The sequence below is a fragment of the Sinocyclocheilus rhinocerous genome, unplaced genomic scaffold (genome assembly GCF_001515625.1).
Source record: "Sinocyclocheilus rhinocerous isolate Xijiao unplaced genomic scaffold, SAMN03320098_v1.1 scaffold62, whole genome shotgun sequence".
Classification (NCBI taxonomy): Eukaryota; Metazoa; Chordata; class Actinopteri; order Cypriniformes; family Cyprinidae; genus Sinocyclocheilus; species Sinocyclocheilus rhinocerous.
Genome location: NW_015656585.1, coordinates 1,650,895 through 1,675,594, shown reverse-complemented (window position 1 = coordinate 1,675,594; position 24,700 = coordinate 1,650,895). Strand labels below are relative to the sequence as shown.

General features: G+C 36.3%; 2 protein-coding genes across 2 annotated transcripts; one reads left to right on the top strand and one right to left on the bottom strand.

Annotated features, from left to right (window-relative positions):
• The first annotated feature begins 466 nt into the window (after positions 1 to 466).
• Positions 467 to 11,424, top strand: LOC107720285 (protein O-mannosyl-transferase 1-like). The gene is made up of 20 exons (XM_016527959.1): positions 467 to 716; positions 855 to 982; positions 1,102 to 1,208; positions 1,298 to 1,348; positions 3,520 to 3,666; positions 3,761 to 3,866; positions 4,033 to 4,092; positions 4,264 to 4,357; positions 4,439 to 4,594; positions 6,021 to 6,151; positions 6,252 to 6,347; positions 7,552 to 7,644; positions 7,825 to 7,921; positions 8,009 to 8,101; positions 8,824 to 8,944; positions 9,020 to 9,117; positions 9,201 to 9,314; positions 9,408 to 9,534; positions 10,226 to 10,403; positions 10,962 to 11,424. The coding sequence occupies exons 2-20, from the start codon at positions 864 to 866 to the stop codon at positions 11,134 to 11,136; spliced, it is 2,163 nt and encodes a 720-aa protein (XP_016383445.1). The 5' UTR covers positions 467 to 716; positions 855 to 863; the 3' UTR covers positions 11,137 to 11,424.
• A 165-nt stretch (positions 11,425 to 11,589) lies between these two features.
• On the bottom strand, positions 11,590 to 24,244 carry ccdc180 (coiled-coil domain containing 180). Its single transcript, XM_016527860.1, has 37 exons — positions 24,006 to 24,244; positions 23,731 to 23,861; positions 23,568 to 23,647; positions 22,506 to 22,615; positions 22,231 to 22,359; positions 22,013 to 22,123; positions 21,837 to 21,932; positions 21,589 to 21,752; positions 21,249 to 21,368; positions 21,072 to 21,151; positions 20,435 to 20,523; positions 20,229 to 20,348; positions 19,968 to 20,141; positions 19,714 to 19,829; positions 19,439 to 19,565; positions 19,315 to 19,357; positions 19,103 to 19,227; positions 18,845 to 19,032; positions 18,358 to 18,533; positions 17,509 to 17,689; positions 17,270 to 17,416; positions 17,007 to 17,151; positions 16,802 to 16,918; positions 16,626 to 16,724; positions 16,460 to 16,546; positions 16,185 to 16,372; positions 15,904 to 15,968; positions 15,664 to 15,772; positions 15,346 to 15,426; positions 15,190 to 15,259; positions 14,952 to 15,096; positions 14,275 to 14,435; positions 13,906 to 14,043; positions 13,714 to 13,825; positions 13,060 to 13,162; positions 12,806 to 12,947; positions 11,590 to 12,151 (listed from the first exon to the last, which is right to left on the bottom strand). The coding sequence occupies exons 1-37, from the start codon at positions 24,063 to 24,065 to the stop codon at positions 12,017 to 12,019; spliced, it is 4,464 nt and encodes a 1,487-aa protein (XP_016383346.1). The 5' UTR covers positions 24,066 to 24,244; the 3' UTR covers positions 11,590 to 12,016.
• Between the last annotated feature and the right edge of the window lie 456 nt (positions 24,245 to 24,700).

Here is a 24,700-nt window from a genome sequence, read left to right as displayed (position 1 = left end):
TTGTTTGATTTATTTTTATTTTTTCTCTCACAACCCTCACTCATAGCAAAGTAGCTCACATAATAACTATAACTTTAAAATGCATAAATAATCATAAAAGTTACATCAAACAAATGATGCAAGACCTTTATTCTGATTCTTCTTCATTTTTCAATTATTTTTTAACATTTTCAATTACTTTGATCACATTTATTTTTAGTGGATGTATAAAGTCAGTTCTCCATTTTTTGACTTAATCTGGACAGTTTATCTCATGTTGCAAAATTATTTCTATAATAGACACCCTAGTTAATTATTTTTACGATTTGCCTTTTGTTTGTGTTATTTTTCTTTCAAATAAATGCCGCTTGATATTTTTAGTATTTGGTTTACGTGCCCAAATACTTTTTCGTGTCATACAAGGGATTCATCTTCTAAGTGCAGGAATGCAGGACTTTTATTTTGAAATGTGGGCAATACTGCCCGGAAACACTAGAGCACATACTAGATACCGTCGGTTTATTTATACATTTAAGTGTTTTTAAGGTGAAGACTAAAGCTGTCGCTTGTGCCAGAGACACAGCTGTATACATTTTTAATAAAGTCAAGGTTTAGCGAAGGTCGGTATTCATTACATTTTGCGGAAAGACACAGCACATGTAGTCACGAAAGCAGCAGTGTTGACCAATGATTGCGAAACTCTTGAGAAATTCACAACTAAATCTAACTGAATCAAGGTAAATAAACTAGGCCTACATGTATTTACATAATATGCAAATGCATTTTCCATGCCGGATCCTGCGTGTTTGTATATGCAAATAAATGAATATGTATATAGTAATAACGGTATGTTTTACCACAATGAATGGATGTAGTCAGGCAACATGCAGTGTGTGAAACTGCCCATCAGTGTTACAGTGGAGATCAATCTGCTGCTGGTGGCAGTGACAGTTTCAGCGCTCGTGACCAGACTGTATGGCATTCACCTTCCTAAAGCTGTTGTGTAAGTCTTCGTTTAATTGTCTTTTTTTAATTTATTTTTTTTAGTTATTTTCATTCTTTTAATTTTGTGGATTAAAAGAAATGCACATATGTATATATCATGTTTGCATACTGCTACAGGTTTGATGAAGTTTATTACGGACAGTTCCTGTCTCTGTACATGAAGCAAGTGTTTTTCATTGATGAGAGTGGTCCACCTTTTGGCCACATGATACTAGCTTTAGGAGGTGAGAAGATATTTGATACTTTATAAATTATATTCATGAAGTAAGCCACTTTATGTATATTTACTAATGCATATTATTTATCTTTGCAGCGTATTTAGGGGGATTTGATGGCAACTTTGTTTGGAACAGGATTGGAGCAGGTGATCATCTCATACAGGTTTATGTTGAGCTGACAAAGCCAAATAACTCTTCATGTACAGACCTTCCAGTTTTTACTGTCTCTAAGACAATTCTAACTTCTTCTAGCCCTTGTGCGGTCTTCGGTCACTTCTGACCGGAGAATTTTACATTTTGAATTTTTAAAAATCATAGCTTCACCAGAATGGTACGAAACTTGGTGACTTTTATGGCACTTGGTATGTGAACATAAAATAAAAAAAACAAATTGAGGGCATGATTCGAAAAAATGCTATTTGGTCGTAAAAAAAATAGTCACACTCATGGTCGAAAATACAGACAATTTTCATACAGCAAATACAGCAATGAAGGGGTGAAACTCTAAAACATCTAGAGTGCAAAATCAACACACCAACGCACGCACACACACACACACACACACACACACACACCTATAAACTGGTGTGAATGTAACGCTGCAACTATGTAAAAAAATAAATAAATAAATAATTCAGCTACAATGCAGTGAAAAAGTGGACAGCAAGGAAGGGGTTACACTCTAAAAACATCAAGAATGTAAAACAGATACATCCACTCACACACACTCACTCACAGTCACACACATACAGAATTATACACACTCAAACGAATTGGTATGGCTGTAACCATATAGCCAAAATGAGTCAAAAGACTGAAATAAGAGGTTAAAATCGGATCAGACCCAGAAGGATTAAGCTCTGATAAAGCGTTCCTGTTAATTTTTGTTACATTATTGTTACAATAATGCAAAAACCTACATTTCAAATTAACATTTCAAACAACTAAAAATATAAACCTTGACAAAAAGTAGTCTTTGAGAATGCCTTAATATACATTTAAATCCACAACCTAATAAAAGTAAACAATTATGTATAAAAACAACTAGGGAATTCACAAGCCTCTCTATAGAGTCCTATACAGGAATCTAGTGGTTACATCGTGAAATTACAGGTTTTTCTTTTTTCTTTTTTTTCCTTTTTTGTTCTCACCAGGAGGTGCTATATTCTGCCTTCAAAAATTGGATTTTAAAGGCCTAGTCTCTATTTTAATCTGAAATACTGCATTGATTGAAAAATAATTGTAAAAAATTAGAAAAACTATTTTTGTACTATTTTCAATGGGAAAACTTTATCATAATTATTGCATAAATATTAATTAGTACCATAAAATTCTCTCAAAATACAAAAGAAAAGATATTATTGAACAACAATATATTAGATTGATTTTACTGAAGAAAAAAAAGTTACATTTCAGGTTGACCGCGAAGACCGTGAGTGTGACTCCCAAATGAGGAGCGCATAAGAGCTAGAGGAGTTGCAGTACGTTAAACTATTTTAGTGCCACTTGGTAGATAGAGAGTCAGAACACGGACCCCCTGTTAGATATAGTGTTGTATTTTAAGTCTGGTCCAATACCATGCATCTAGTACTATATTAATGTATTTACATACTTTGCTATGATGCTTTCATTTCAAAGCCATTAAAATAATCATTATTGATGCACAAAGTCATATACTTTGAATTTGACTTTTTCTTCAAATATGAGATGAACAGTGAAACATTTGACTACATACTTTGCTATGATGTGAACATTTCAAAGTCATTATAATCATCATTGATGCACATTGCCATATACATTGGATTTTAATTTTACCTTTAATATGAGATGAACAGTGAAACATTTGACTTTAATTTTGAATTCATATTTTCACACTTTTTTTTTTTACACACACACTATTGAGATCGCACAGTGAATGGCGAATCCCTGTTCTAGACCTTGAAGACACCCCATTGTTTAACACCCCACATATTGATAAGATATTCCTCTAGTATTTACTGTATACTGAAAAACAGATTGAGGGCCACTAGAGCAAATGAAAACTAGTATGGCACAGTCTTTTAGGCTGTTCTGACTAATGCAGTTTTTTTTATAAGTGATCAGAACCAGAAATGACTGATTTGCAATGTCCCAGCAACCACCTAGCAATGTTTACATTGCATCAAGCTACATGACACACTAAGTCTTATATAACCTTAAAAACTGTTGTGAATGTTCAGGCAAGGCTTTGTCAAGACAACATTTCAACTTTCCTTTTGTTTTACAAACACAGGCATTAGTAATTGCATTACTCTTACTGATTTTGGGTATTTTGTAGAATACACCAGTAATGTTCCCGTTTGGAGCCTTCGGGTAATACCGGCCCTTGCTGGCTCTTTTTGTATACCTCTTGCTTATCTTCTGGTGGTGCAGCTTGGATATTCCCATTCCTCAGCACTGGGGGCCTGTGTGCTCCTCCTCATGGGTAAGTGCTTAGCATATCATTTTCAAGTCATTGCCTAATGATGGTTTTTCCTGCCTGTTACTGTAGGTTAAATAGTTTTGTTTCATTTTTACAGAAAACTCCTTGATTGTGCAATCACGCTTTATGCTGCTGGAGTCTGTTCTAATCTTTTTCCTGCTGTTAGCTGTACTGTCTTACCTCCGCTTTTACAAAGCACACAAGTAAGAATAATTGATATCTGTTTTGTCAGTCTCAGATCTGGATTGTCCTCATTTGTAAGTCGCTTTGGATAAAAAAGTAAATGGATTGTCTTGTCAGCCTTCTGTGACCGTAATGCTATTTGCCCCAATTTCATGGTAATGTGTCATGCGCTTTCTCTTCTTTCAGTTCATCTTTTAGGTGGTTTTGGCTCGTGACCTGTGGGGTCAGTTGTGCATGTGGAATTGGGTATGTATGGTCATAAAAAAAGTTTTTTTTGAAAATGATTTCTTACTTTTGTGAAGCACCACTCACGTTTTCTTCAGAAAGTGCAAAAATCTAGTTTAACGTCCTCTGCAAATGAAATTTAAGTAGTGCAAAATGGTAGGGTGGGGTTTCTTTTTTTGGCTTGTTTTTCAGGGTAAAGTACATGGGTGTGTTCACATACTTTTTACTGCTAGGCCTGGCAGCTGTACACACCTGGCATGTTATTGGAGATCGAACCTTAAGCCATGTGAGTTTTAGTTATCAAACATTGTTGGGTTTTACAGCACTATGATTTTGCACATTATGATTTTGTGATCTGTGTGAAAAGGGCAAAGTAGTGGTGCAGATTTTGGTTCGCTTCCTGGCTCTTGTGGTGTTACCTGTCATCATGTACCTTGGATTTTTCTACATCCATCTTACGCTGCTGTATCGCAGTGGACCACATGACCAGATGATGAGCAGTGCTTTTCAAGCAAGTCTAGAGGTACAGATCAGTTTCTTGAAAGTACAAAAGTTTGTGATTGGTGAGAGTCTCTTATGTTTAATGCCCACCAAGACAGCATTTATTTGATCAAAGCACAGTAAAACAGCAATATTGTGAAATATTACATTTTTGTTTGTAATTTTTGTTTTGTTTTTTATTAAAATTTTATTTATTTAAAATTTAAAGCTGTTTTTTATTTGAATATATTTAAAATTGTCATTTATTCTTGTGATGCCAAAGCTGAATTTTCAGCAGCCATTACTCCACTGTCACATGATCTTTCAGAAATCTTTAAAGTGCCCCTATCATGGTTAATGAAAGGTTCATATTTTGGTTTTGGGAGTCCCCAACAACAGGTTGACATGCATGCAAGGTCAAAAAACACTTTCATTGTCTTATAATATGCATTTTATTTTTTACCTTATTTGCTCAACGACTCCCAAACGATTCGCTCAACGATTCATTTTTCCAAACCCCTCCTTTGCGTGACGCTAATCTGCAGTGATTGGTCAGAGTGGTCTCATTTTCGTGTCATTTTGCCTGTAATGCCTGATAAAGCAGCTCAGTGCTGCTTTGTGTACAGCGTTACCGGGTAAACAGCTATTTTACTGCTCCAAAAGCGGCACCTAGTGGCAAAGAATGAATTTGCATTTTCATTCAGACCAATGCGAAAAGACTAACAAGTGGGCGGGCAATATGCTAATGTTTCATGTTGAAGACACTAACTATATAAACGGTGCACTTTCAGATGTTAAACTTTGCAGGATGTTTTCATTCTCTTAGAGCTGTGTTACACACTGCATGAAAGGTAATTTTCAGAAATACATAATAGGGGCACTTTAAACATTTCTTATCATCAATACTGAAAACAGCTGTGCTGCTTAATATTTATGTGGAAACAGGTTTATATATATATTTTTTCAGGATTATTTGATAAATAGATTGATAAAACAGCATTTATTTGAAATAGATTTTTGTTATACGTTTCACTATCACTTTTGAACAATTTAATGCACTATCAATTTTTAACAATTTACTTTTTAAATGAAAAAGTGATAATTTCTTTAAAAAGAAAAGAAATTGCTGATACCAAACTTTTGAAGGGTAATGTGCATAATGTATTTAAACAGATTTGGTTTAATCCACAGAAGTGAAGTGACATGTGGCCAAGTATGGTGACCCATACTAGGAATTAGTGCTCTGCATTTATCCCATCCAAAGTGCACACACACAGCAGTGAACACACACACACACCGTGAACACACACCCGGAGCAATGGGCAGCCATTTTTTTGCTGCGGCGCCTGGGGAGCAGTTGGGGGTTCGGTGCCTTGCTCAAGGGCACCTCAGTTAGGCCACGACTTCCCACGGTGTAACCTATCTGAGTGGTCAACATCTCCTTTATTTCTCCCATTTCTCCTATAAAGGGCGGTTTAGCGCGGATCACTCAGGGACAGCCCTTGGATGTTGCATTCGGCTCACAGGTCACTCTCCGCACCGTGTCCAGTAAACCTGTTCCATGTTGGCTTCACTCCCACAAGGCTAACTATCCAGTCAGGTGAGCCATCAGGACTCTGTCACAAAGCCGTAGGTTCAAGGTGACATAATCCTAAATGACCACATCTTCATGCTGATCTTTGCTAATTATATGCTTAAAGGTATGAAAATGGCCGTGGTAGCACCCACCAGCAGCAGGTGACCTGCTATCCTTTTAAAGATGTCAACAACTGGTGGATTATTAAAGACCCTGGGCGGTACGTTGATTTAAAAGAATAGTTCACCCCAAAAAAAAATAATAATAATTGCTGAACATTCACTGACTCTCAGGGCATCCAAGATGTAGATGAGTCTGAGAAATTTAGAAGTGAATGGGTGCCGCCATAATCCGAGTTCAGCAGTTGATGAAAACAATACAATAATCCACAAGCAATCCATACGACCCCAGCCCATCAATTAACATATTTTGAAGTGAAAAGCTTCGTGTTTGTTTATTTTAACTTTAAACTGTCGCATCTGACCGAAGTAACAATCCATAATCCATAATAATGCTTCCTCCAGTGAAAAAGTCCATCCCCTGTTGTCCTCTCACATCAAAATCCACTGGCATATTGATTCAATCTTGACTTTTTCGTTATTTTAGCCAGAAGCAATGGTTAAGTTACAAAGTGTTTGATTTATTACAAAGAGGCAGCTTTTTGCATTAATTAATGGACTGAAGTCGCTTGAATTTCTTAAAAATTATGGGTTACACTTTACTTGAAGGGGTGTGCATAAGACTGACATGACACCTTCATAATCATGACATGACACCTTCATAATCATGACATGACACATGTCATGAATATGAAGGTTTTTTATGCATGTTTATGACAACTGTCATTAAGTGTCATTCGCTCAGTTATGTAATTTTTAATGCAAAGATGACATTGTTTGAGATGTCTTTGTTATGGGCTATGGTTAGGGGTAGGGGTAGGGGTAGGGTTAGGTTAGGGTTAGGTCAAATAATGTCATATTTGCATTAAAAATGACATAACTGAGCGAATGACACTTAATGACAGTTGTCATAAACATGCATAAAACCTCCTTCATATTCATGCCATGTGTCATGTCATGATTATGAAGGTGTCATGTCAGTCTTATGCACACCCCTTCAAGTAAAGTGTTACCAAATTATGTTTTATCAGCTGTTTGGACTGTCATTCTGACAGGCACCCATTCACTGCAGAGGATCACGTGATGTGATGCTAAATTTCTCCAGATCGGTTCCCAAGAGGAAACAAACTCATCTACATTTTGGATGGCCTGAGGTTGAGTAAATTTTCAGCTAATTAAAATTTTTGGGTGAACTACTCCTTTAATAAATATAGCATTACTAAAAATAATTTAGTGAATTTCATATGACCCATGGGCTGCAGCTAAATATTTTACATGAATTGTAATTGTAATTTTAAACCCCAGGCACAGTCTCGTGGTCAGCAGCCCACCCAGACCTGTCAGGCATGGAGATATTATTCAGCTGCTGCATGGAATGACCTCTCGCTACCTGAACACGTAATAATTAATAAGTTAAATTTTATTTAAATTGTTTTTATTTACATCAATATCAAATTAAAATACATTTTGTCAAATTATTTTGATATTATCAATTAATAATAATAATGTTTATAATATTTTTTTGGTAAACTGTTTAAGATAGTAGTAGCAATAACCTGGCTATGCTTTGTTTTCAAGACATGATGTTGCAGCCCCCATGAGTCCTCACTCACAGGAAGTGTCTGGCTATATAGACTTTAATGTGTCTATGCCAGCTCAGAATCTATGGAGAGTGGTAAGATCTAAGACCCATAAGTCTATAATACATGTTCACATTTACTCGAAATTTGTTTTATGATACATTATTTTCATTGAACTATAGGACATAGTGAACAGGGAGTCTGATAGAGAGATCTGGAAGACGATTTTATCAGAGGTGCGACTAGTCCATGTGAACACCTCAGCTGTTTTAAAGGTTTGTATATTAGTACAGTCTGTACAGAAAAAAAGGCGTAATAATAAAACAGTTTCCAGAAAAAAATGTGATATATATGTGTGTGTGTGTACAGGTATATCAATAGTGATTGTTGTATTGTATCAATAGTGACTCACCCTCATGTTGTTCCCAGACCTGTGTGACTTTGTCATCCATGGAACCTAAAAGATGTTGTTTTGAAGAATGCTGGGAACCAAACAACATTGGAGCCCAAAAAACGAGATGTTCCTCACTGCAGAACACAAGATCCAGATCCAACTCCTCCCACATTACATATACCTAAACCTACCCGTCTCCATCCCCTGATCCCTAAACCCACCCATCTCCACCCCTAAACCCACCCGTCTCCACCCCCTGATCCCTAAACCCACCCATCTCCACCCCCTGATCCCTAAACCCACCCATCTCCACCCCCTGATCCCTAAACCCACTTGTCTCCACCCCTAAACCTATCCATCTCCACTCCCCTGATCCCTAAACCCACCCATCTCCACCCCCTAGATGTGGATCCAACCAAGTCCCCTGGATCTTGTGTTCTGCAGCGAGGGGCTACTGCAAAAAACCCTCAGACATTTCCTGAAACATCTCCTTTTATGTTCCACAGAAGAAAGAAAGTCATATAGCTTTAGAACAAAATGAGGGTGATGGGCGGATTATCTCTTTAAAAGTGTTATTTATTACTGTTCTGTAATGTTCTGCAGCTCAGTGGAGCATCTTTGCCCGAGTGGGGTTTCAAACAGCTGGAGGTGGTTGGGGATAAGATTTATAAAGGCTACCAGCAGAGCGGCATGTGGAACGTGGAGGAGCATCGCTATGGCAGAAGTATGAGAATTAACATCTGTATATGTTTTCATATTGCTTTTGTGTTCTTCCTTGATTAAACTCACATCTATACAGGTCAGGAACAGAAGGAAAGGGAGTTGGAGTTGAAATCACCTACACACAGCGACATCAAGAGAAACCTCACTTTTATAGCCAAATTTCTTGAGCTGCAGGTGAATATTAAATATGAATAATGGTCCTGATGTCAATCATCTGAAAAGCCATTTAGAGCTGGTGTTGTATGTTTGAGTAACAGTGGAAGATGCTGACAGTAAAGAATGAAGAGTCTGAGCACAAATATAGTTCATCACCTCTTGAATGGATCACAATGGACACCAACATTGCATACTGGCTTCATCCTTCAAGTAATGTATGTCAACATCATTCTGTTGGTTTTTCTTTTATTTCTTTGTGTTTGACAGTATGAATATGAGGCTAATCTAATTTGTTCTGTTTAATACAGGCACAAATTCAGCTGATTGGGAATATTGTTAATTGGACCATTGCAAACCTTTCACTGGTTGTTTACTGTCTTATGATTCTAACCTACTTACCAAGACGACGGAGGAAAGTTGAAGACATACCTCAAGGTTTGTGCCTGGAAGTACTGCCATATGATTTGATCTGATTGTATCATTCATGTCTGTTGCACAGACAGTGAGGGAGACGTTGCACAAAGAAGTTCAATATTGGGGATAGAGTTTATTCTCTGACATTAACTGTGAGCAATAATTAGGGCTGGGTATCGTTCAAAAATGTTCGATATCGACTTCGATACCGGTTCCTGAACGATACTTTTTTCGATACCAATTTTATGAAATCAATTTTAACAAGATTACATTATCTAAAAAAAAAAAAACTATTTTTCAGGTTGTTGATGTTTATACAATCTCAAAGACTCATCTCCTGAGCCACTGCACAAAGGAACAAAATGTAACCAACACAACAAATCAGTGCAAAATAGTTTTAATAAAGCTCAAATAGTCTTCAGTTTACACATCTGTTAGCTACATTTACACTAGTGCGTGTGACAGAATCACCTAGCTCAGACAGAATCGTCATTTCTATTAATTTTCCACTGATTTACTGATGAGCATTAGCAGCTTCCAGCGCTGTCTGTCTGTGTTCTTTCTTCCATGATCGCTGCTCTGACTCAGAGAATTCGGTCGGTGCCTAAAAAGTATCGAACTCGATACCCAGCCCTAGCAATAATAATAGAGATGGTTGCTTCACCATCACCTTTAATAAACTCTTCTTTTCCCACTTTTTCTTCTCTCTTAGACTCTTGGGAACAGCTGGTTTTGGCTGGTGTCATTTGTTTTGGAGGCTGGGCAGTGAATTACCTGCCGTTCTTCCTAATGGAAAAGACTCTGTTTCTGTATCACTATCTTCCAGCACTCACCTTCAAGATCTTGCAGATACCTATAGTCATAGAGCACCTGTACATCCATGTACTGAGGTAAGAGTTCTAATTTCTAAGATTTTTAATGTTTTAGAAAGACGTGTCTTATGCTCACCAATCATAAAAACAGTGCAAACAGTAATAATGTGAAATATTACAATTTACAATAACTGTTTTGTATTTGAATATACTGTTCAGCAGTCATTACTCCAGTCACACGATCCTTCAGAAATCATTCTAATATGCTGATTTGCAGCTCAAGAAACATTTCTTATCATCATTGTTGAACACAGTTATACTGCTTAATATTTTTGAGCAAACAATAATACATTATTTTTCCGGGATTCTCTGATAAATAGAAAGTAAAAAAAAAAACATTTATAAGTTTATAAAGCATTTATTTAAAATAGAAATGTTATATGACATTATGAATATTTTTTGGTTAATTTAATGCATCCTTGCTGAAAACAAGTATTGATTTGTTTAAAAAAATTGTACTAACTCGAGAATTTTGAATCATGGTGTATGTGAATGAAACCTGTATTGTTATCATTGTGTCACTCCAGTGTAAATCACATGTCTATGCTCGTATCTGTATGTCATTCTGTTTCTCAGATCCCCAGCTCAAAGGAAAGCATTTGGTGGTGTAATTCTGGCAGTCCTTTGTTCAGTATACGTGTCCTACCACAACCTGAGTCCTCTGACCTACGGCCAGCCAGCATTATCGTCAGACGAGCTTGCTGCACTGCGCTGGAGAGAGAGTTGGGATATTCTCTTAAGAAAACGCTGAAATCCATTTTTTTTTCTTTAAGAATGGGAGCTTCAGTAAGTTCATGATGATGTGAAATCTAAAGCCAAGGCAGCTGGTAGTGTGAAATACGGTTTCTAGGGTCTAGAGTACCCAAATTTAAAAATGTGAAATACTCTTTAATGAGAACTCATGCTGCTCAATCTCAAAACTCTAAACCAAATGGACTGTAAAGCACTATTTAGTGCTTAATTGATCATGCTCTTATGTTTACATATGTGACCCTGGACCACAAACCCAGTCTTAAGTCGCTTGGGGATATTTGTAGCAATAGCCAAAAATAAATTTGTATAGGTCAAAATTCGAAAAAGGCGATTTTCTCAGTATTTAGATTTTTTGCACCCTCAGATTCCAGATTTTCAAATAGTTGTATCTCGGCTAAATATTGTCCTATCCTAACAAACCATACATCAATGGAAAGCTCATTTAGTCAGCTTTCGGTTGATGTATACATCTCAATTTCGAAAAATTGACACTTAAGACTGGTTTTGTGGTCCAGGGTCTCACATATTATTCTGTTTGTATGGCAATTTTATTGTATTGTTTTAGGGACTTGTAAAACTAATAAGATGGGTTGCATTTATTAGAATTTGCTTTTATTTAATCCTTGCACAACACTAACCAATTAAACTTGAAAATATGGAATAAACATTTTTTATATCATCAAACTTTGTATTAGCCTATTCATAGCAGCCATTATTTTAATCCTTGCATGAATCCAACAACATGGAACAGATTAGCATGTAAATGTTGAGTTAGCACAGTTGAAAGACAAGTCCGTGTAGTGTAGTGTAGTGTCCCTTCTCTTTGAGGGTGTTTAATGCCTCGGCTTAGATTGTCAGTGTTCATAAATGTCTCACGGTCATTCAGAGTTGAGTGAAGCGAGGGTTTTTAGCTGACTCTGCCAGTGGTCATTCCACAGCAGCAGCTGTCTTTCCTGAGCGTCACACTCTCGCTGGGCTTTGAACAGCTCCTCCTGAACCCTCTGCCCATAGTGCTGGGGGAAGATTAACAGTTGCACAAGAAGAACACTAAAAAATATATTTACATATGTTCGTATTCTTTAGTTCATCCAAAAAGGAAAATTGTCATCATTTACTCAAGTTGTTCCAAACCTGTATGAGTTCCTTTCTTTTTACAGTTTATGGTAGCCATTGACTCCCATAGTATGGAAAAAAAAATACTATGGAAGTCAGTGGCTACTGTCAACTGTTTGGTCACCAACATTCTTCAAAATAACTTCTTTTGTGTTCAACAGAGTAAAGACATTCATACAGGTTTGGAACAACTTGAGGGTGAGTAAATGATGACAATTTTTATTTTTGGATGAACTATGCCTTTAAAATTCAACCTGCAGGTCTTTAGGTGCAATCCAAAATTAAAACAAAAAAGGCTACACCTTGCAAATTACAAATTACTCTGAATGGATGAACTATCATCTGTCGCAGCCTCATTTGATCTGTAGGCACTTTACAGCTCCAATATAGTTAGATACTGTTGTAAAGGCTAGTACATAAAGCTCATTTACAGCTGTTGTATGTTGGTCCTATTGTACTAAGCACAAAAGTGCACAAAAGACTATTTCATGCTCTTATCAGGCACGTTTAGACAAGAACAAATGCTATATCCAACTCATCTGAAATGAACTTACCTCATGCACTGCGTCTCGCTCCTCAATGGCCTTAAGATGCCCTAGTGTGGTTTTAGCAGTTGTGATGGTGGCCGTTTCCTGAGATTGTTTATGAAATGAGCTGCCATCAGTGGATCCAAAATAACAAATGCCTGACCATGTTCTACAAAACAACACATGCAATTCAGCATTTAACATTCATAATTAATGTCCCATATAAAATTTAAAGAAATGGTGTTTGAAAGACATCTATTTTGAGTACAATATTTCCACACCTGCTGCCTTTCTGCATCAGAGTACTGCTCTTGTCTTCCAGCAGAAGGTCGGTTTGTGTTTGGCGGATGAGTGTAGTAATATTCGCTTTCTTTTGTTCAGCATCTGCTTTTCCAAAGGACATTCACGTTTGAGTCAGAAAATTAATGATTATTGTAAGGAGTGTTGCAGAACATTGTCTTTGTAAGTAACGTGTTGCACTATTGTTACTCGTAATGAAAATAACCAGTTTCATTATTACTTTTTATGGAAAGTATGGTTTTTAAAAAGTTTTTTCCCACATTTATAAATCTGTCAACAAAAGAGAAGTCTCATTGCAGTTTCCCGTCAAAATAAAAGCTTTATGATTATTATTATTTTATAGCCATATTGCATAGGGAAATACAGGTTCCTTCTTTTTTTGTCCTTAGCTGATAACATGCCTGAAAGACCTATTCACACGGAAAAACAATGCAATAAAATTGTGCATATATGTTCAACATATACTACTACTACTTATTTTTTCAGCAAACACTTGCATTAAAAAAATCTGATAACCTATTGCCTATAATTATATTCATATTGCTTATAATGCGACAACTCCAACACTGATCGTAACCATATCAAACCTTTGCTGTGGCACATCTACATTTCTATCCATTAATTCATAAACTTACATCCCACTTGAACCTCATGAATGGTTATGAGGTTATCAAATTGGAAGAGTAAGGTCTCTGCCAACCTGGCAAGAGCAGTGACAAATTCTTCTGCATTTTTGAGCGCACTGGCCTGTCCAGAAACAAGAAGACCAAGTTGAACTTTTGTGATTTTTAAAACAGAAATTTGAGTTAAAGCCCCAAGTCTGTAACCTGAACTTCCTGTCTGGTATTCTGGATGGCTTGTCTCTGCTTTGTCTGTCTCTCCTCCTCAGCCAGCACCAGTTGCTTCAGTTCTGTCTCACAGGCCGGATGGCTCAGACGCACACTCAGCTGACCACTGTGCTCCCTCTATGACAGCAGGCCACAAAATAGGACAAACCTGGTGATCTATTCTTTATGAATAGCTACAGGTTCATGTGTGCGATACTTTGCAAATATCTGAAGTAGATAATAGTACTCTTTCACTGTGACAGTTTAAAGCCTTCTTCCTCAGAGTGACTACATGGGAGGAACTCGATAGGACAGGATGATAGAATAATTTCCTCTGCTCTCACCATTGTTCTGCATTTGTTCACATACCCTCTTTTGTTCACTCTGCTGCTGAGCTAGTTGAAACTGGTGTTGAATATCTGTCATGCTTTGCGTCAGCTCCTCAAGGTATTGTTCTCTTAGTTTAGAAAACAGCTTTTCTGGTACGCTGCACAGAAACTCTTCAATGGTCTTCAACTGCAGCTGAAATTCTACAGAGTGAAAAGTATCACATATTGTCATAAAAATTAGAAATGCCCATTGTTTTGTCTTTTAATCAGATCTCTGTTATTGTTATTATTACAGGGTTGCAAGGCATCCTATGGTACTGATATTTCAAAACATTGTATTTTACCTGTCCGTCATTATCTTTTCCAAACCTGTATGAGTATTTTTCTTCTGTTGAACAAAAAAGAAGATATTTTGAAGAACAGTTGCTGGTCCCCACTGACATTCATAATATGACAAAAATACTACGGATGTCAATGGGGTCCAGAAACTGTTTGGTTACCCACATTTTTCAGAATATCTTCTTTTGTGTTCAGCAGAAGAAGAAAAAAATCATACAGGTTTGGATCAACTTGAGGGTGAGTAAATGATGGCAGAAACGGTGACCCTTGACGTCAGACTTAAGTGAATAGTGTCATCAAACTGATAATAAATGCATATTGCATTGTAACTGGACAACCTATTTTTGTAACATTTTGGACAATATCTCATGGGTTAACCTTGCAGACAGCTGTTGTGGTAATCATGTGACTGGCTCTGGTAGATAAGAAGTCTTTTGTGTATCTCCTCTGCACACTGATCAAATGTCTCCTGCAGTTGCTCAGGCCGAGTGATAGAGCGGCGCTCTTTCTTCTTATAGAACTCCTGATGGTGACACATAGCTCAGTCCAAAATCAATTGCTTTAACACCTTATTTGCATAAAACAGATTGACTTTCTTAATATTTTTTCATAGTACCTCTGCCACCAAGAGGAGAATATCATTGGCTTTCCACAGAATACTGGTGATCGAGGCTTTAAAGGGAACACTGAGAAATGCAAAAATATTCAGAGAACAAATTAACATGACAAAAAAAAAAAAAGTTATAAAATAACAGCCAGCAAATGCACTGACCTGTCCTGCTGCTCTTCAGGTTTTGAGCCAAAAATAAGGAACTTCTTATCAAAGCGGTTGGGTTTGGAGAATCTCCTTAAACTGACAGAAATGTTTCAAAGAAATTATAAAACATTTTGCATCATAAATGTCCATTTTATATGATCACTAAATGGAAAGTATGCTATCTATTACAGCTCGTTTTCTATGTGCTCAGATTACACATAGAATAATATAGAATACTATATTACTACATTACCACCAGAGGAGAGACACAGCCACTTCTCTAATGGTATTTCCTAAATTTCTTTCTCTCTTGTCATATTTGAAATGTCAAACCTTTGGGTGGTCATTGATTCCACTGACTTTCTGCGCAGAGTCTCTATTCCAGACTGACTGGGGCTCTTTCCTGACCTCCAATCTGATCCAAGAGGGGAGTTTAACCTTGCTGAAGGCGAAGAATTTACAATATTTCAAAGAAACCACAAAAACTAGGCACAGATGAGTGTAAAAAGGCAAACTAATAACACCACAACAACCGTATTACTGTAAATGATGAGGACACATAAACAATCCAACCTGCTGAAGAGCGTCTTTCTATTGGGTCAAAGTTTGCCTCCTTGAGGTCTTGTGCTTTGCCTACCCTGTTAGCAGGAAACAGACATTATGTATGTCATGAGAAGTAGTTTATTTCCTCATTTTTTTAGTTTTCATTTTACCTAGACGTCACGTGTTCCTGTTTGAGAGCATTACAAATAGTCGCCCACAACAGAACTAATGACACAAATGAACTGAATGAAAAATTGAATCACTTCAGTGGAATTGAGTCACTTATGTCAACAATGTTGGGGAACACTAACTTGAGCAGGCCTTTGATAACCCCCACCGCCGCATCATCCAGGAAGGACACTCCGATGCGGCTAGGATGGAGCAGGCCGTCTCCATCTGGACTGCCTGTTTTTTCCTGTATGCGGGACCTAGGGCGAGCTGCAACTGCAAAAGCCCCCTGAAGTGGAGTCTGTGGTCGGGGAACAGCCATAGAGGCATCCTATAAAATATATCAAACTATTATCATCCATTTCTATAGGGATTACATTTCAATATGCCTATAGCATCAGAATGTTTAATGCCATACCAAGAAGCAGTCAAGGTACTGACACCTCTTCTTTAGTTCCTCCATCAAAGAAGTTGTTAAACTGCTTATCTCCACTATGGTTACAATCTACAATACAATAAAGTTTTCTGTAGACCAGTATTATAATGTCATAAATGTGAATCTAATAATGTATTAGGGCATTTACCTTCTTATTGGACCTGGGTTGGTCATAGTCAGCATTCATTTCCTTTAAATTACTCAGCATGCTGTCAATCGCCTTTTTCTGCGTGTTACTCTTAAAAGCCTGAGCAGACAAATACAAATTCAACATGTTATGAACAGCAGACAGAGGGAAGGATATGAAAGAAGAATAAACGATACCTCTCCTCTGATCTGGACCCGTGTATTTGTAAAAATTTGTTGCATTTTTTCAAGAAACTTCAGATCGATAGCAAGAAAACTGAATTTTTCCTCAAACTTCCGGAGTATATCCTTGGCCTGAGGAAAAATGGATTCTCAGTTACTTCCTGTCCAATTAATAATTCTTCAATGTGTGATTCTTTAATAATAATTATTTAATCTCTACCTGCTCCAGACACTTTGTTTCTCTTTCTTCCATGTCCTGAATTATGGCCCACTCTGCAGAATCAATGCGCTTGTCCATTTTTTCCAGATGTGAATGAAAGACTTCAATTTCTTGGGGTGTAAAATTCCCACCCTCAGAAAACAATCTTGTGAAAATACATCAATGATTAATAATATATTCAAATGTTATATTTTTACTTTTGTGTAAAATGTAAACTATATTTGTTTTTATAATTACTCATACAGAGAATGTCAATGACATACTTGAAAGATCTCATTATCTGAACGTTTGAGTCCCTAAGGGCCTCCAATCTGAACTCTGTCTTCTGTCTTATGTCCCTTTGTAAAGTCTGGATGATACTGATGTGCTTGTTCAGGTTGGTTTGAAGCGAGGTACGAAGTTTATTTATCCTGTGAATAAAAATGGCCAGAATAAGTATGAGATTGTGATATAAACGGTACACATAATTACCACTATACATTGTTTATTTTCATTCATTTACTTTTCGGAACTGGTTGCAAAGGTAAAATCTTTCTCTCTATTGTAGATTTGCATTAGAAAGTCTTTCGTCAGTTTATTTTGATGGATCTGTAACTCCTGTACTTCTGTCCGGCAGTCTTCTAGGACGTTCAGTATACCCTTGCAGTGTCGATCCATGCGTCCTCGATGTAGCACTAGTTCAGCTGGCCAAGTAATAAACAGAGTTATGAAATGTCAGATTGCAACATTTTACTTCTCTCTTGTTAAAAAGAAGTACGCTTAACTGTACTGAATGTGCACTTGTAGTGTACTTCAAATATTAAAGGTATATAAAAAAAATAAAAAAAAAGTGTTTTAAATCATATTTTAATCTTTTGTCATGATTTAGAGAAGTATACTTATTTTTATGTGTTTACAAACATACTAAAGCACACTTGATTTTAATTTGAACTATAGTGTGTTATTTTGAATGTACTTAATTGCAACTTCATCATTACAAATGCGTAATAACAAATATATTTAAACACATGACATACAAGTTTCAATAGAAATTAAATGACATTTTGGTTTACCACAAATGCTTATGAGTAAATTCAACAGCATACTTTGTATTTCAAAGGGGGGGGGGGAATTAAAAATGTACCAAGAAAATCCTACTTAAGTATGACAAAAAAAGAATTTATGTCTGAAAACATTACATTCAGTTATATTATTATTATATAAATATATATAATATATAATAATATAAATTCCTGTAATTAGTAGTCTTTTTTATATGTATGCTAAAGCATGCTTGTTTTTTACATGGGCTGTTACACTACTCCAAATAAGTAAAAGCCAAAATGGCTTTGGATGTGATGAGGGGACAAACCTGCTCTGACATAGTGAATGTCCATCTCTATTCTTGCAGCACGAGGTTGGTGGAGCTGTAGGCGAAGATCCAGCTCAGCTTTCAGTTTCTCTTTATTGGCTTCCACAACAGTGATAGTGTTGGTTAGAGTAATATGAAACCTCTCTTCCAGATGGCTGAAAAATGTTTGTCTTACACTATGATGGAACAACAAAACAGGTTTTTCAATATTAATTTCGTTCTTTGTTACCCACAAAAAAACAAGAAACAATAATATAAAGTAAACTGAAAGAACTGCAAGAAGTAAATGATATAAAAGAGAACATGGATTTTTTTTTTATTGCACAATTTTCATTTCAGATTCAAACACTCTAGCTTCTGGCTTTCGTTTTGTTGATTGTAAGTAGCCTATATTGTTTTTGAACAAATCAGTGGAAGAACACAAGACAGACATCACTATGATCAAACAGAGCATTATTCCATTCTATCATTTCTACTGTACACTTACTCTTTTAGCAATTCAACAATGAGAGCCTTTGGGTAGAAAACCAGCTCGGTTTCCTTAAGGTCTGTCTCCTGTTCCTCATCGTGGGTAGTGTGAAACCCATGGCAGTTGTACACATTTCCTTTTGCAGTAGTGAGAGTCTCTTTGGTTTGAGAGACTGAAAATTCTAAAGCCTTACAATCTTGGTCATCCTACAAAAAAGAGGAAATTAAATATTCTAGTAGACACAAAATAAAAGGGGTAAGTTGTATGTGTCAATACCATTGCACTGGACGAGCTGAATGTTGAGCTTCCTTGATTGTTGAATTGTGGCTTTTGTGAGCCTCTGTGTTTCACCTCAAATTCTGCCTCCAATCTTTCATTTTTAATATTTGTCATGCTTTGACCTGAGTAAACACCAAAATAAACATGATAAATGGGTGGTTCAGAGGCAACAGAATAATACAGTTCCTCGATGTTAGTTTTCAACTCACCAAGTTTAAGAGAGGGATAAAGTTGGCAAAAATCCTTTGAGTCCTGTAATGAAAAATAAAGTTATTTTAACAATGTTTGTCTTTAAACAAACAGATAACAGCATTGTTCTGGTTGAATATGTACCTGACCATAAATCTCTTTGACATTAAACAATTGGCTGACAGAATGACTGTATGCTTGTAATTCCTGCAAGACTAACGACGGGTAGGACTCCACAGTTTCAACTTCCTCTTTATAAATGTTCATGTACCTTAAGAACAATACAGAAAAAGGATTTAAAAAAATTTCCAGGTTTTTGTTATTTTGTTGATTTTTTTTTTCTTTTTATAGTGAAGTTCAGATAGCTTAATGAACAAATAACAAAAAAAAAAACTCAAAGAAATCTCAATGTGTGTTACCCATTCTTAACCTCTTCCAAATAGTTTAGTGTCTTCCTTAAAGAGGCTTTCAGAGCTTCTTCTGAGCTTTCCTGCCTGAGTTTGTCCAACATCATATCCAGCTGGGCCTCTTTCCTCTGTAGTGTGAGACATTTGACAGCTTATATCCATGTTCAAACATGTCAAGGTGTGAAATGTTACAAAATACTGCAAAAAAGATGAATATTACAAGCATTATTTATGAGAAATGCATAAAACAGTTAACAAAATCTTGCCTGGCTCTCTAGTTCGTGGATTTGACTGAGGGACTCCAGTGAACTTTGTAGCTGCTGTTCTCTGTTCAACATGCCTGCACAGTGGTTTTCCCACAGCTGAGCTGCCCCACACATAAACTTGAACAGGCACTTACTGTCATAAGCTGCAGTTTTGGCTAAACACTCAAAAGCTTTCTGTAAAAATGTTAAAAGTACACAATATAACATGATAGTCCAGAAGTGGAGAGATTTCATTTAAAGCATTGAGGAAACAAAACTTACATCAAGTTTTTCTAAATAGACCTCAGTTTGTGATTGGCGCTGGCCAATGAGAGGTAGTATCTCCACGTTAACAATATTCTGTATTTCGTCTGAGGTGAATCCGTATGTGGACACCTCTGTCTGTGTGTAAAGAGTTGAGAATATTGTTGCATTTCTGTAGTGCTTTGAGAATCAAGACCAATGAGAAAGCACAAGTTATTTCTCACCTTAAAGAGATCAACCTCTGCCAAACATACTTGCCAGTTGTTCTCAAAGTTTTTATGAAGTTTTTCCATTGTGGCAACGTGAATACAATCTGAAGAAATGAAACATAGTGAGGAATTTATTAAAGTGCGCAAAGTGACGAAGAGCACATATGTGACCCTGGACCACAAAACCAGTCATAAGGGTCAATTTTTTGAAATTGAGATTTATACATCATCTGAAAGCTGAATAAATAAGCTTTCCATTGATGTGTGGCTTGTTAGGATAGGACAATATTTGGCAGAGATACACTATTTGAAAATCTGGAATCTGAGGGAGCAAAAAAATAAAAATATTGAGAAAATGGCCTTTAAAGTTGTCCAAATTAAGTTCTTAGCAATGCATATTACTAATCAAAAATTAAGTTTTAATATATTTACAGTAGGAAATGTACAAAATATCTTCATGGAACATGATCTTTACTTAATATCCTAATGATTTTTGGCATTTAAAAAAAATCTATAATTTTGACCCATACAATGTATTTTTGGCTATTGCTACAAATATACCCCAGCGACTTAAGACTGGTTTTGTGGTCCAGGGTCACATATTACCATTTTATAATGCTGGATTACTGTAATGAAAACCACATTTTCTGACCTATTTGCTCATTGATGACAGACAGTGCTGAATACCACTCTGCAACTGATGACTTTGAGATTCTTGGAGGCTTCATGTCTCTTGATATGGGGCAGAAAATGTAAGTAAATGTTACGTTAACTAACATTCACTGAGGAAATGGCATGCAAGACTAGAAATCAGTGTTTCATATCTCACCTAATCATCTCCAGCGTTTGGATGCGTTTATCTTTCTGTGTTTTCTGATCTGACTTCAACGTGCTCAGAGTATCTTGAATGTTTTTAGGGCTCTGAATGTGAGGGCTGTTCATAACGTCTCTGCAGGAAGAACATAAATATGGGTATATGTTGTATTGTAGATAATATCATTCCCCTGTACGATATTCAGATGGCCCTGGTAGGACTCTTAACTATCGTAACCAGCAAAACTCCCATTGCCAACTATTTTCATCAGACAGATCATGCACTTTGTTGGTAAACAATATGGCATTATTTTTCTATCAAGGGAATTTTCACAATTTTTTAACATCAGACCTACGTGAACCGGGTAACGCCGTCATTAAGTTTTATTTGTTTCCAATCTTGGAGCTTTTCCTCCCATCTCAGCCTTTGGAAAATGTCCATCTGCAAATGTTTCTCCATCAAATTCAAGCACAGTTTGGCCAAAGCACGTCGATTTGCTAGCAGAGCTTGGTTTATCATCTGTGGAAAACATGGATTCTTGACGAAAGAAAAAAAACCCACTGAAAACATACAAATACGTATTTGTCATGTGGAATAAACTACCATTGCTTCACTGTCAATCAGTCTGTGGACATCACATGGCATCAAATAACTGATTTTCTCCAGTTTTGTGGTGGACTTTCTCAATAATGCTGAAATCTAGGAAAGAGGGGCAAATAGGCAGTGTACTACTCTACTGACTCTGGGAACATATGCTTTACATAATATAGACCACATACCATAGCTTTTCTCTCAGATTCATATTTGGCATATATCTCATCTAGCTCTTTAATCCACTTTCTTTTCAAAGAAGATTCATAGCAGACTTTGTTCCAGATGTCATGCATGTCCTTTATAAAACAAAGGATGAATAACACTTGAGTGATCCAAAACTCATTTACTTACAAATACTGAATTTGACAAATTGCAAGTATTGTATACGACATTTGGTCCTCACCTGATAGCTGTGTGCTGTCAAATCAGAGATGTTTTCAATCTTTTGCATAAGGTTTTCAATATTGTCGTTATGCTCTGACAATCTGAGAAGGATATCCTTTCCTGTCTGTCTGAATAATGGTTCAAAACCCTAGATACAGAAATATCACGATATAAGGCACCTTTGAGAGATATAATTAGCATGCCATAGTGATTAAACTGTAGATGGACAATAGATTAACTGGACTCTACATAAGAATAAACACATTTTGGCACTACATATATAGATGTGTGTACCACACTGATGCTGGAGAGTTCTGTCTGCAACTGACAAACAGCTTTGTTGTGATCCCTTCGCCTTTTCTCCGCAAGACGATCAATGATGTCTGAGTTTTTTTTCTCTGGAACTCCAGACAAAACAGAATCACAATAGATAGATTTTTTTCATTGTCAATTTTATATTATACAATATATTTATTATTATTGAAAATAAATTTGGCAAACATGCCTTATTATGAGTTTCTATGTCTTATATAGTTTCTTTGACTGAAAATTAACAAATGCTGGTTGAACAAATGTTTATTTTGCTTACACTACCATTCAAAACTTTGGGGTCAGTAAGATTTATTATTTAAAATTCTTTTTTTTTTTAAATAAACACTTTTATGTAGCAAGGACACACTGACAGTAAAGACATTCATAATGTTACAAATAATTTTAAATAAATGCTGTTCTTTTGAACTTTCTATTCATCTAACAATCCTGAAAAAAAAACTATTATGGTTTCAACAAAAATATTAAGCAGCAACAACTGTTTTCTAATTGATATTAAGATGTGTTAGTCTGTTGTTGGCCTAGGAAATTAGAACGATTCATATTAGAACGATTTATGTGATGCTGAAGACTGGAGTAATGGCTGCTGAAAATTCAGCTTTGTTAATAGTATTTTACAATATTACTGTTTTTTGAACAAATAAATGCAGCCTTGGTGCACATAAGAGACTTCATTCAAAAACATTTTAAGATATCTTGCATTACAAAAAGAGAACACGTATTACAAACATTTATTGTCTCCTATTCCTATGTTTGGATGTACAGGTAACACTTTATTTTATGGTGTCCTTGTTACACGACATGTTTCATGCACTATTACTAAGAGTAAGTTATGCATAATTACAAGCAACTAACCCGAATCCTATAACCTATATAGTAAGTACATGCTGTTCATTATTATTACTCAGTACTTATTGGTGTGATTACACTGTAACAAAAATGCCATGAAGAAAAGAAAAGAAAAGAAAAGAAAAAAAAAAAAAGGAAAAGACTCTATGTTGCAAACAGTTATCACTAAGTTCTCACCAACAGTGTCTGGAAGACCCCAAACCTCCTCACTATCATCCTGGTCCTCATTTCTTTTCCCACCAGAGTAAAGTGTGTTCCTATCAAACAGGGCACTTTTAATTAGTATTAATGTCTTTAAATTCAAATTAAATTCGTATCTTGAGCAGCAGCAGCATCTTACCGTGTGGTGATGTTGAACGTCCCATTGAGCTGCTGTGATGCGGAGTCCGCCGCGTCTCCACTGAGCAGACAGTCGCCCTCATCCTCGACGCGCTTCCTCCGCGAGTCAAAGAGTGCCAGAGACAGCTGAACCTGACCACGAACACATCAACATCAACATACGCCCACAGCTGCCTTCAGGCCAGGATTTTGCATCCAAAATTATCCGCAATATTACAAACATCAACAATATGTAAAAACGCACATTTATCGTTCAGATACTATGAATAATATTACCTGAGCGTCAAACATCTGCCGGTAAACTTTACCACTGGGAAGCACACGGGTGTCTGCCATTGTAGCTACGGAATAATATGCTTATTTTTCAGTCAAAATAAAACTATATCGAAATCAGTGCGAAGTTATAGTACGGCTGGTCCATTATAAGAGTTTTCAACACAATTATCTGCGTATTATGCAAATACAAATTACGGTGTTCTTAACTCATGGAAGCGTTCACTCAGGCCTTCACTCAGCGTTTTCTTGTTGCTATGGCAGCCACACAGGTGACGCCGGCGGAGTAAAAAAGTCCAACCAACGGTGAGGTCAAGTGTGTTCGGTCCAATCAAATTTCCCATTGAAACGTAGTAAAAGAAAATTCGCACATATTTAGTCAAACATTTTTTTTATTTTGCCGTTGATAACAAAACAGTTATATATATAATACTCTATTTTTATTTTACACCACTATAATTTCACAAAAAATAGAAAATAATTAGAATATCCCATTCACATCGTTTCATATAGTATCATTCATGCCCTTATATGAGAAACGTTCAGTGAATATTTTTAGGGTAAATTCATTTTTAAACATCATTAACATCATAGTTTCTGCACATACCTTAAAGGGGTCATATGATGCGATTTAAATTTTTCCTTTCTCTTTGGGGTGTTACAAGCTCTTGGTGCATAAAGAAGATCTGTAAAGTTGC